A 13,468-nucleotide genomic window follows, 5' to 3' on the forward strand; every position below is an offset into this window, starting at 1 on the left:
TGTAAAGATCACATCCGAGTGCCTCACACATCAAGGCCTCTTTACTTCCTCTTATACTATGTGAGGTTCCTCTCAGACCCTTACAAGCACAGACAATAATGCCTTTTTCAACACAGAACATAATATTTTCTTTTAATGGTGTTAGAGATGGTAATATGTATAAGAAAGGAGTATACAATTTAAAAACTATTATGATATGGCATACCCTTTGTTATGGTGGACAATGAGTAGAACAAATAATCCTCTGCCATGTGAACATGGCACATTTCATTTTTTCCCCATCTATGCTTAATTTTCCTCAGACAAGGGAACTCTGATGGCTTTTGAAATCAATTTAATTCATGAAAAGTAGATTTATTATGGTTCTGCTCTTTAGGTGGCCCTAATGACCTTAAAAGTTCAAAAGACTAGGCAGCACTAAAATCAGAATAGGAAAACTGTTTTTGCTTTTGTCTATTTCTGGTTTCTAAAACTGTGTGTGTGTGTGTGTGTGTGTGTGTGTGTGTTCATATATATATATATATATATATATATATATATATATATATCTCAATATATGATATATATCAATACATATATAATATACACAGCTGTATATATAATATGTACATGTACATATGTGTGTATAAATATACATACATACATATGTATTTGTGTATTTTTTTCTTTTTTTTTCCCTGACTGGATCTGTGATTTCCTTGAACTTCCTATAGAACTCAGAGTGAAGAACTTCTACCAGTGCAGAGTAATACCTTCTCAACAACTAACAACTTGGGCAGTTTCCTGGGCATTGAGAAATTAAATAACTTGCCCAGAGACACAGGTATATGTCAAATTCATGACTTGAATTCAGGTCTTCCAGACACTAGAGCTAGAATAAAATAACAGTTGTAAAACTTTCCAATTTTATCAAAAATCAAAGAGTTTTTAATTGAATCAGTTTTCAATTGATTGAGATAACTGAAACTGGGGAAGAAACACCAGGGATAGGGTGAAGGAGATATTTTAATGTTCAAAATTAATCCAGTCACCTGATCAGTAGAAGAAACTGAATGGATGTTAAGATCTGAGAAGCAACTGGAATAAAATGAAGCAATAATCTTGGGAACTTCCATTATAATCAAAAACAAACCAGAGATCTTGGGTAATTTCCCTTTTAGCAAGGATCACAATTTTGGTCATATAGATTAAGTTTTTCACAAAATATAAACTGCTATCTTGAAACAACTACTTAAAAAAGGTACACTGAGGCAGCACAAAATAACACATTAGCAGAGCACACTACTTCATGTATGTCATTATCTAGTTAATATACATTTCTTTCTTTTTTATTAAAGCTTTTTATTTACAAAACATGCATAGGTAATTTTTCAACATTGACCCTTGCAAAATCTTTTGTTCCAAATTTTTCCCTCTTTTCCCCTACCCCTTCCCTAGCTGGCAGGTAGTCAGTCCAATACATGTTAAATATGTTAAAATACAAGTTAAATTTAATATTGCATATTTATAGTTATCTTGCTGCACAAAAAAAAAATCAGATCAAGAAGGAAGATAAAGAAAAACTGAGAAAGAAAACAAAATGCAAACAAATAATAATAGAGAGTAAGAATGCTTATGTTGTGGTCCACACTGTTCCCACAGTTCTCATTCTGGGTGTAGATGGCTCTCTTCATCACTACACAAATGGAACTGATTTGAATCATCTCCTTGTTGAAGAGAACCACATCCGAAAGAACTGATCATCATATAGTCTGGTTGTTGCTGTGTGTAATGATCTCCTGGTCCTGCTCATTTCACTCAGCATCAGTTCATGTAAGTCTCTTCAGGCCTTTCTGAAATTATCCTGTTGGTCATTTCTTACAGAACAATAATATTCCATAACATTCATTTACCATAATTTATTCAGCCATTCTCCAACAGATGGGCGTCCACTCAGGTTCCAGTTTTTTGCCACTATGAAAAGAGGTACCACAAACATTTTTGCACATGTGGATCCCTTTCCCTCCTTTATGATCTCTTTGGGATATAATCTCAGTAGAAACACTGCTGGATCAAAGGGTATTCACAGTTTAATAACTTTTTGAGCATAGTTTCAAATTGCTCTCCAGAATGGTTGGATCCTTTCATAGTTCCACCAACCACGTATCAGTGTCCCAGCTTTCCCATATCCTCTCCAACATTAGTCATTATCTTTTCCTCTTATCTTAGCCAATCTGACAGGTTTGTAGTAGTATCTCAAGAGTTGTCTTAATTTGCATTTCTCTGATCAATAGTGATTGGGGGCACCTTTTCATGTGATTACAGATAGTTCCAATTTCTTCATCTGAAAATTGTCTGTTCATATTCTTTGATCATTTATCAATGGAGAATGGCTTGAACTATTATAAATTTGAGTCATTTATTTATTTCAGAAATGAGTCCTTTAAAAGATCCTTTGGATATAAAAATATTTTCCCTTCTAATCTTGTCTGCATTAGTTTTGTTTGTACAAAAAAATTTTAACTTAATATAGTCAAAATTATCCATTTTGTGATTAATAATCTAATTCTTCTTTGGTCACAAATTCCTTACTTCTCCACAAAACTGAGAGGTAAACTATCCTATGTTCTTCTAATTTGTTTATAATATCATTCTTTACGTCTAGATCATGAACCCATTTTGATCTGCTTTTGATATGCAATTATACATATTTTCTAAAGATATTAATACTTCCTGTGTGAAATCAATAACCAAAAAAGATAAACAAAGATTTTTTTCCAATACTAATTTTCATACATTTCTTCAAAACTAAAGATAAAGTGAAATCCTAAAGACAAAATTTATAATACTGTACTTGAAATAATTTAGAGATATAATGATATATTTACCTTAAAGCTTGTACAAGGTTGAGATCAGCAAATTCATGGAGTTCAACAAAAGCTTGAAGAACTTTAATGTTAAATTCATCTCTAGAAAAGAAAGTCTATGATGAGAAAATAGTTCTAAATTTTTTCACCTTTTTCTTTTTTTTTGAAAGTATACTTTCTATGTGTTTAAAAATGGGAGAGAAAAATAGCCTCTATTCACAATTATTTTGAAAATTTTTTCCTTACTGTATGTATATCATAGTTTTTAATGTTAATTTCACTTTTAAAATAGCTGAACTTAGATTAGCTAAGAAACTGGTATAAGAAGCTGGAAACACTGGCTATGCCCAAATTTTCTCCCTCCTTAGTTGACAGGAATGGCTTTTGAAGTTAAATGATATCTAAAAGAGAAACATCTTAAAGTTAATTTAATTTTCCAAACAAGATGGAGGTCACAATTATTAAATAAATGAATGGAATATAAACCAGTTAACTCAACTAAATGTTCAACCTATCATGGCAAACCAAAGATGGCACCTTATATTTAAGTTCATAGCAATGAAAGCATGCTGTAGACACCTCAGAACCATAAAATGCTTTAGATCCACGTGTACACCAAAATACTTTAATTAAAGGCTACACAGTGTCTGGTGCAATATGAGAGAGATACAAGCTATAAAATTCAAGTTCAAACAATTTAACAGGAAAAACCCATGTAATGTACATTCACTAGAACACTAGACAAGACATAAACCCTTTAAAATAGAGTGCTTGCTAATTAGAATATACTCAAGATATTTTTATATACTACACAAACCATGTCAAGATATAAAATTAATGATTTAATTCACATACAACAGTTAAATGTCTTACAAGTATTCTTCATATGGTAGAAGAATAATGTATTCAGAGCTATTAATATTATTTAATAAGACTCTCAAGTCTCACCAAAGAAATTTGAATTATTTTCTGCTTACTGATATAATTATTGGAACACTGCATAGGGCTTCATTTTTGTTTCATTTTGCTATTACAGTTGTTTAGGAGCTCTGTCCAGCTTTTTAACTCTGTGGTTTAGAGTTCTGCATTACTGGATAGACATTGCCTCAAAGTCAGATTCACATGTTTGTTACTCAGGAACTCCACAGAAATGAAGGATATAACCAGTGTCTCTAAATGCACTTATGTATCCAATTTTATCTTCTAATTCCTGCACTGTCCATCTCAGTTTCAACAGGAAGATAAAACACTCAGGTAAGATTTCACATCTTAGGAGTTTAGTTTTGGAAATACCACCTCTCACTTTTTTAGGTTGTGCTTAAAGTCTCTCTTCCAAGAATGTATATTCTACACATTGTGGGTAGATGGAGACAAAATAATAAAAATGACAATACTATATAAAGTAAAATATTAAATAAAATTCAATAAATTGGATTGGAAGAAAAATCCTTATAAGACAAAGTTTTGGGAAAATTTTCAAAATTGATGAAAATGAGAATGAATAGGGAAAGGAGAAATGAAATATGCATAGAAAGGTTAAATATAAAGCAATTCCAAAAAATCAGTGGTCTCATCAGGATTCCTCTCAAATCAGCTATCTTAAAAGGCTACTTATTTCACTTGGACCTAAAAAACTGCATCAAAATTAGGGTGTGCTGGGTATTTATCTCCACCTTCCATTATCTTAGCTAATAAAGATTTTTCTTTAAGACATATTATCTATATAAGGGTGGAACACAGTCCAGTCTGTTTCTTTCAAATTAGCAACTAAGAGACAGAAGATTTAATAAGAGTGATGAGAGTAAAATGGTATCAATTTCACCACTTATCATCTCTTACTTTAACTAAAATAACAGATTTCTTTAACTTGATTCTATCTTTCTGCCTTCATAGATACATCCAACTCACAGCTACAACAGTTATGAAAACAATTTCTTTGAATTTTCTTCCTATTTTACAAAGTATTACTTGGCTCTTAATCAAACTACTTATTCATTTTGATTTAGACTTGGCTCCCTCATTATAGCCTACAGGAATGTATCCAAAAAGCTCCTTAGGGAAAAAAAAAAGTAGGGACTGGTCTTTTCAGCAGGAATTATATATTTATCACTGACATTACTGAAATGTTGTATTCTGAATGATGCTATGCTGAAGCTACAATTTTAATTTTTTTTTAATTTATTTTTTGCTGAGGCATTGTGGTTAAGTGACTTGCCCAGAGTCACACAGGTAGGAAGTATTAAGTATCTGAGATCACATTTGAACTCAGGTCCTTCTGATTTCAGGGCTGGTGCTCTATTCATTGTACCACCTATCTGCCTCAGCTACAAAATTTTTACAAGCTTTTTAGGAGCTAGTTAGTTAGAAGTTCAAAAAAAACCCTGATAATCCTTTAGACCTAAAAATTTTTACTTTGAAAACCTACTTTGCTTAGTTTTACTTTACTAAATAATCTTGATATAGGGAATTTGAATGTAAAACTTGTTTCTGCTCTTAGTTTAGGATTGTGAGATTATAAATAATAAAAATGCCATTTAAAAATAGTAACACAAACATTATATAAAATTAATTTAATTTCTAGAATTTCACAAATGTTATAGGTTTAATATGAAATATTGCAATAATATGAAATGCTGCAATACTGAGGGCACGTTACACAGGATTTGTCCCTATGAGCTTTATAAAAACATATTTAACTTTTATTCAAGCATTTTTAACAAAAAGCTAGAAACATTTAGACTAAGCATTTTGGGGGTTATTTTTTAAACCTATTTTCTTGTATTCACGAAAAAGTCTATTCTAATATCTTCAAAGAGATTTGAGGATCTCACTCTAATATTTATTAACATTAACATTAACATTAATTCTCCTTTTTAATAATAACTGTCCTCTCATTTTATTCTTCAATGCAAGGGGACAGTGGTTAAAAATCAAAGCAATATCAAAAATATTCAAAGCAGCTCTTTTCTCAGAGCAAAAAAAAAAAAAAAAAAAGGAAATAAAGGGGAGGTACATCAATTGGGGACTGGCTCAATAAACTGTGGTATGTGTTCATGATGGAATATTATTGTTCTTTGGGAATGATGAGGAGGATGCTCTCAGAAAACAATAACAATATCAAAAACTGCAAAGTCCTCCATGAACTTAAAGCAAAATGAAATGCACTGTATACAAAGTAATAGCAATGTTCTGGATGACCAGCTGTAAATGACTTTGTATTCTCAATAGTACAATCATTCTCAACTATTCTCAAAGACTTATGATGAAAAATCCTATATATACCCAGAGAAAGAACTGATTATGCCTGAATATAGATTGAAACATTCTCTCTTACTGTCTGTCTGTATCTATCTCTTTCTTTTTAACTTGATTTTTTTTTGAGGATTTTTATTTTCATTAGAGTGGGAGATTTATGTTTTCTTTCACAATTTGACTTTTTTGGAAATATTTTGCATAACTTCATATGGGGAGGAATCTAAGCAGTATTGGTCACTTTGCCCTGGTTGCAAGCCAGTAGATCGGCAGAGAAGTTATAAAACATCCAACACACAAACACAAAAGGTAAATAGTGAACCCCGAAACACCAGAATCTCACAGGACTTGGCCATGTCCACCCAGTACTGGGAGTGAATCAGCACTAACCCACAGGTGTGGTCACTTATAGAGGAAGTTTGGACAACCTCTCTTGCCCTAAAAACAGATATTAACTTTTTTTTTTAAATGAGTAATAAAGCAAAAAGAACTTTGCCCATAGATAGTTTTTATAGTGAAAGAGAATTACAGATTTCAAACCCTGAGGAGACTAAAAACAGATCATCTCCAGATGAAGCCCCAAAGGGTGATATAAATTGGTCCCCATCACACAAGGTTCTCCTAGAAGAAAATTTAAAAGATCTTAAAAGAGAGATAGAAGAAAAATGGGGAAAGGCAATGAAAACTTTGCAAGAAGGTTTGGAAAACACAGAAATTATCTGAAGAAAATTCATTACAAAATAAACTTAGTGAAATGGGAAAAAAGCATATAACTCATTAAAAGATAGATTTGACAAAATGGAAAAGAAAACAACTCCCAGAAAAACAGAATTTAGCAAATGGGAAAAAATCCAGGGAACAAAACAATTCATTTAAAAATTTAATTGGACAAATACAAAAAGATGTTTAAAAAAATTTAATTGGACAAATACAAAAAGATGTTTTAAAAAAATTCACTAGAAAACAGAACTGAACAAATGGAAATGAATGACTCAATGAGATATCAAGAATGAGTCAAGCAAAACCAAAAAAAAAAAGAAAAAATAGAAAAAAATGTAAACTACCTACTTGGGAAAACAATTGACCTGGAAAACAGATCTAGGAGAGACAATTTAAGAATTACTGTACTCCCTGAAAATCATGATGAAAAAAAGAGCTCAGATCTTATTTTTCAGAAAATTATCAAAGAGAACTGCCCTGATGTCATATTATCAGATGATAAAACAGCCATTGAAAGAATTCATCAAACACTTCCTGAAAGAGACCTTAAAATTTAAACTCCAAAGAATAACATGGCTAAATTTCAGAACTATCAGACCAAGGAAAAAATATTACAAGCAGCCAGAAAAAAACAATTCAAATACTGAGGAGCCATAATAAAGATTACCCAGGACCTAGCAGCTTCCAAATTAAAGGATCAAAGAGCCTGGAATCTGATATTCCATAAAGCAAAGGAACTTGGAATGCAGTCAAAAATAAACTACCCTGCTAAACTGAGCATTTTTTTTCAGGGAAGAAAATGGAGATTTAATAAAACAGGTGAATTCAATTTATTTCTGATGAAAAGACTAGAACTAAACAAAAAATTTGACATCCAAATACATAACTCAAGAGAAGCATAAAATGGTAAAAAGAAAAGAACTCTTGAGAATTGTATTTCTGTTATGCGTATACATAGAGTGTGCATGTATAATTTGATTTTACTTTTTTAATATGAAAAAGAAACTAGAGGTGGAAGGGGGATTGTACCAAATTTTAAAATTTTAATTTCAAATGCAAAAAAAATTGTTTTGAATGTAACTGGGGAAAAATATTAAATAAAATTCAATAAAAGTTAGTTTATTTGTTTAAAAAAAAAAAAAGTAAGTTACCACAAAGTCCTATTTCTGGGCAAATGTCCAAAGAGGATCACAAAGCTTTCCAAGGCTTAGAAAATAACACCAACATTTGCCTTCCTGAAATTGTTTTATTAGAAGATTCTACAGGAAAATTGTAAGCCCCAGCACTCCTGTTCAGCCATTCCCAATATCCTTATTCACCTAAGCACAAGAAAGAAAAAAGAATCTGCTCTGTTCACTCAAAGCAGAGCACTCAGCTGGGAAGAAATTCAAAGAATCATTTTATTTCACAGACACTGATGTATGGGTAATTAATTTTTTTAATGCCATAAGAGTACCAAAATAACTCTTAACAGAGAAGGAATATCTATTCCAAAATTCATGATAGAATGTATACTATATAGAACATGGAGTAAGATATGCAATGCAGGCAAAATTTCTAAAATATATATATATGCCTTTTTATTCTCCTTCTACTTACCTTTCACCAAGGTAGTCCCCAATTACAGTTTTATTTAGTCCTTCTCCTTTATAAAGGAACTGGGCTATGTCTTCTGGAGTACTCTGCAGCAGGTCATTTTCTATAAGAAACTGAATTCCCTGAAGAGGAACATAAGAAAGAAAGTACTGATTGTTTGGAGCTTATCTTGGTATGTGATGTGAGGTGCTGGTCTAAACCTAATTTCCACTAGATTGCTGACCAGTTTCCCCAGTAATTTCTGTCAAATAGTGAATCCTTTAACTAGTAACTGGGGTCTTTAGATCTAATCACCACATTAACGGATTTGCTTCTACATGTATTCTAATCTATTAAACTGAACAAATTCTACTTTTTAACCAAAACCAAATTGTTTTAATGATCATTGCTTTGTAGTTCAGTTTGAGTTCTGGTACTGATAGACTCCTTCTAGTCCTTTTCTTTTTTCATTATTACCTTTGACATTCTTAACCATTTTTTTCTTTCATATGAATTTCACTATTTTTTCTAGGTCTACAAAATATTCTCTTAGGAGTATGATTGGTCCACCTCTGAATAAGTATATTACTTTATACAGTATTGTCATTTTTATTATTTTGTCTCCATCTACCCACAAGCAAATAGTTGTTTCTTTAATTAGTTAATCTCTATTTATCCAAAGAGTATTTTGTAAATGAATTTATATAGTTCTAGGGGACATTCCAAACATCTGATAGCCTCTATACTTATTTTGAATTAAAGTTCCCTTTCTGTTTCTTCATGCTGTATTGTTGGTGATATATAGAAATGCTGATGATTTATGTGGATTTACTTTACATCAACTTTGTTGAAGTTATTGTCTTGATTAATTTTTGCTTGACCCATCATGAAAATTTTCTTTCCTCTTTCTCTACGCTTATTCCCTGAATTTCTCTTTTTTATCTTATTGTTACAGCTAGCATTTTTAGCATGTGGAATACTAGTTCTGGTAATGGGCATCCTTGCTTTATCACTGACAACAAAGATCCATTTTATTTCTGTGATTTCTAGAGTTTTTAACAAAACCAAGACACTGGATTTTTTCTAAAGCTTTTTCAATACCTATTGGAATAATCATATAGCTTAGATTTAAATTATTAATATGATTTTTGTGGCAGCAAGATGGTACAGTGGATAGAGCACTAGGCTTGAATGAGAATTCTTCCTGAATTCAAATCTGTCCTCAGTCACTTATTAACTGTGACACCCTGGGCAAGTCTCTTAATCTTATTTACCTTAGTTCCTCACTGATAAAATGAGCTAGAGAAGAAAATGGAACACCATACCGGTATATCTGCTGAGAAAATCTCAAATGGAGCTACAAAAAGTTGAACTGAAAACAACTGAATAACAACAACAAAAGATAAAAAGGTAGAAGACTATGTGTGGAATATGATATTTATGGTCAGCTACATTCACTGTTGTGTTCTCTTCTTTTATATAATATAATGGTTCTCTCTGGGAGCAGGTTTCTTGGGGAGGTTTTCTGGAGGCAGCCTTAGTATCAGTTCAGATCAATAATCACCCTAAATGCAGCCAGGGATTGAAGTACAGTCTTTTTTTTGTCTCTTCCAAAATCTTATCTCCTTCACTTGGGGCTCGGCTAGTTTTCTGGAGGCCTTCTCTCTCCTTGGTTGCAAGAGCTCTTGCCACTAGTCCTTTGCCTCTGCTTTCTTCAGCCTCCACACAGCACAAAGGTGGAAGATGGAATGAATCTGTCTTGCCTTCGAGAGAGGGCTTCTGCTGAACTGACCCTGACTGGCTCACTGAAGCTCTATTTATGCTGGGTGTAAAAGGTTGATTCCTCCTCCGAGGGAGGGATTAAGGGAGGTGTGAATTCACAAAGTTACAAAGTTAACTTCCAAATGTGCTTCCCAATTCCTACCCACATTCAACTCCCTCTATGCTACCTTATTTTACCTCATCCCATAACCCTGCCTGCTACCCAACATATCTGGCTTCTTTTTTTTTTTTTTTTTAATAATAGTTTTTCATTTTCAAAATACATATAAAGATAGTTGTCAACATTCACCCTTGCAAAACCTTGTGTTTCAAATTTTCTTCCCTCCCTTCTCCCCACCCCCTCCCTGAGACAGCAACTAATTCAATATATGTTAAACATGAGCAATTCTTCTATACAAATTTCCATCTTTACAATGGTGCACAAAAAAAATCAGGTCAAAAAGGAAAAAAAAATGAGAAAGAAAGAAAAAGCAAGCAAACCACAACAAAAAAGGTGAAAATATTTCTGATCCAACACTCAGTCCCCATAGTCCCGCTCTCTAGATGCAAATGGCTCCCTCCATCGCAACTCTATTGGAATTGCCTTGAATCACCTCATTGTTGAAAAAAGCCAACTCCATCACAGTTGATCATCACCTAATCTTGTTGCTGTGTACAGTACTCTCTTGATTCTGCTCACTTCATTTCTGGCTTCCTTTTGATGTTTGTCTTTTCTCCCCCTACCTGAGTGACTTTCCTTTTGTGCCATGCTCTCCCCATTCCAAAACAAAACAAAACAAAACCACCAAGAAAAAAAAAACCCTGATTCTGTGATGTCAAGATGGTAGAGTAGTGGAAAGAGCAGCACCAAAAATAAAATAAACACAAACCAAATCCTCCAAATAGATCTCAAAAATGTACCAGACCAGTCCTGAACAGGAAATCCAAGAGGGAAAAAATGCCACTGAATCATTTTCCATCCCAAATCTGGCAACGAGAGAAACAAACAGAGGTCTACAGGGTGGCACAGGAGGAAGGGCACAGAAGTGAATCAAGGAGAGCATTTGGCTAGGAATGATCATGTGGGATATTTCAGTGCAAAGAGAAACTGGGCACTGGGGAGAGTAAAGGAGTTCTAAATTCAGCAAAAGGGAATGTTCAGCCTTGAACAGAATGCAGGAATAGATGCCACCTGGAAGCTCTGTAGCTTACTACCCAGTTCCAGGGTGAGGAGAAACACAAGTACTTATGAAGGGATGATTTCATAAGGATGCAACAATTGTGTGGTTCTGACTTTAGAAGGATAGGATTTTATTTCTAGCTTTATTTTAAGCAAAAGCACACAGAATAATAAATAGGTCAGGAATTCTAAACAAAAGGGAAGTCCTAAGTTCTATCACTCTGAATTAGCAAATATTCACAGATCTATTGATCAAACCCAAGCCCAGTTTAGAAACTTGCAGAGCTCACAGCAGAAGGGCAGACCTGTATCAGACCTGAAAGTGAGCACTGAATGCTTGTAGGTTCCCAAGCTAAGTTATATTTGAGATCCTGGAATAATTCAACATTTACTTCAATGTAAGCAGCATCAGTGCCAGCTCAGATATTTCCTCCATAATTGATTGATCCTAATGTGAAGTCCAAAGTTAGGGAGTACATTAGAAGAATAAGCAAACAAAAAAAAGAAACCCATTCTAAATAATTATTATGGTGACAATGATACTCAAGAGACAAATCCAGAAGAGAATGACTCCAAAACATTTACTAGCAAATCTTCAAAAAAAATATAACTTGGGTACAATTTCAACCAGAATTCTGTCAAGAGCAAAAAAAAAAAAAGTTTTACAATATAAATAACATGACACCACTAGAGGGAAAAGCTGGAAAAGAAATAAGAGCTATGGAAGAAAGAACTGGAAAGGGAATTAATAGCTTAGAATAAGAAGTACAAAACCTTGTACAAGAAACAACACTCCCTGAAAATAGACCACATAAACTCTATGAGACAACATTATTAAAACAAAGTCAAAAGACTGAAAAAATTAGAAGAAAAGTAAGAGTATATTTTAACAAAATAAAGGATCTGAGAAACAAAGGAGAGATAATTGAAAAAAATCTTTATTTAGGTAGAAAAGAGGGGAGAGGGAAGAGACATCATATTTCAAGAAATCTTAAAAAAAAAAAACTATCCAGATTTTGTCAAACCAGAAGGTAAAGTGGAAATAGGAAAAAAAAAAAAACTGCCATCTTCTGAAAGAAATACCGAGATAAAAGGTCCCAGGAACATTACAGTCAAAATTCAAAACAGGCAAATAATATAGGATTCAATCAAAAATAACCAACTCAGCAAAAATTAATTTAATCTTACAGGGTAGTGAGGGGAAAGCCTTTGATAAAACAGAGGACTTCCAAGTATTCTCGATCAAAAGATCAGATCTATGCAGAAACTCTGAATTATAAACAACAGAGTAAAAAAAAATACATAAAAGTAAATATGAATGAGCATAAGAAAATCAAAACAAAGGATAATCATAAACAAGGATAAAATGTTGAAATTCTCATAAAAGAAATCTAATTAGACCAAAAGTATGAAAGTAGTTTTGTTATATATTGATCATCTTGAAAGAAGAATGGAAAGGGAGGAGAAGAGGAATACTTTGGGTGGTGGTATAGTAAAATAAGGATAGGGAAAATGCTCTCTCTCTCATAATCAGGGTAATAAGTAGAAGCCTACGCAAATAGTCAAAAGGGGTAGAAGGAGCAGTTGATATTTTAGCTTCATTCTCACAAATGAAGAAAGGTCAAAGGAAGAAAAAATACACATATACATAATTAGTACAGAAATAAATTATTCCACAAGAAAACAAGAGGAAAATTATGAGGAGTAGTTCTAAATAAAACAACTCTCAGGATGTATAAAAATATTTATAACAGCTTTTTTTTTTTTTTTTTTTTTTTTTTTTTTTTTGTAGTGGTAGAGAACTGGAAACTGAAGGGATGATCACTAACTGGAATACTTTAAGAATGACATGCCACAAAAAGGATAAAGAAGACACCTTCAGAGAAATCTAGAAGTCCAATATGAATTAAGTAAGTGAGCAGAATCATGCTGATTCATGCTGGAGGTATCCACCTCCAGACAAAAGAATGATGAACTTAAGAGTACGGAATATGTATATATAACATATATACATATTCCGTACACACATGCACATGTGTGTACGAACATAGTCAAAGCATTCTGTTTTTCTTTTTTAATTGGGAGAGATGTGAGGAAAATAATGTAGATTTTTATTGATTGAAAAAGGTAATTC

General features: G+C 32.7%; 1 protein-coding gene across 2 annotated transcripts in view; it reads right to left on the minus strand.

The window, feature by feature from the left end:
• CYTH3 (cytohesin 3) overlaps window positions 1-13,468 on the minus strand; it is a 154,391-nt gene that overhangs the window by 18,688 nt on the left and 122,235 nt on the right. For both annotated transcript variants that reach the window (XM_052000926.1, XM_052000936.1), the window contains exons 5-6: window positions 8,418-8,536; window positions 2,868-2,948 (exon numbers count right to left, since the gene is read on the minus strand). In XM_052000926.1, coding sequence (XP_051856886.1) covers window positions 2,868-2,948; window positions 8,418-8,536 — 200 coding nt within the window. The remainder of the gene's footprint in view (window positions 1-2,867; window positions 2,949-8,417; window positions 8,537-13,468) is intronic.

The sequence above is a fragment of the Antechinus flavipes genome, chromosome 1 (genome assembly GCF_016432865.1).
Source record: "Antechinus flavipes isolate AdamAnt ecotype Samford, QLD, Australia chromosome 1, AdamAnt_v2, whole genome shotgun sequence".
Taxonomy (NCBI): Eukaryota; Metazoa; Chordata; class Mammalia; order Dasyuromorphia; family Dasyuridae; genus Antechinus; species Antechinus flavipes.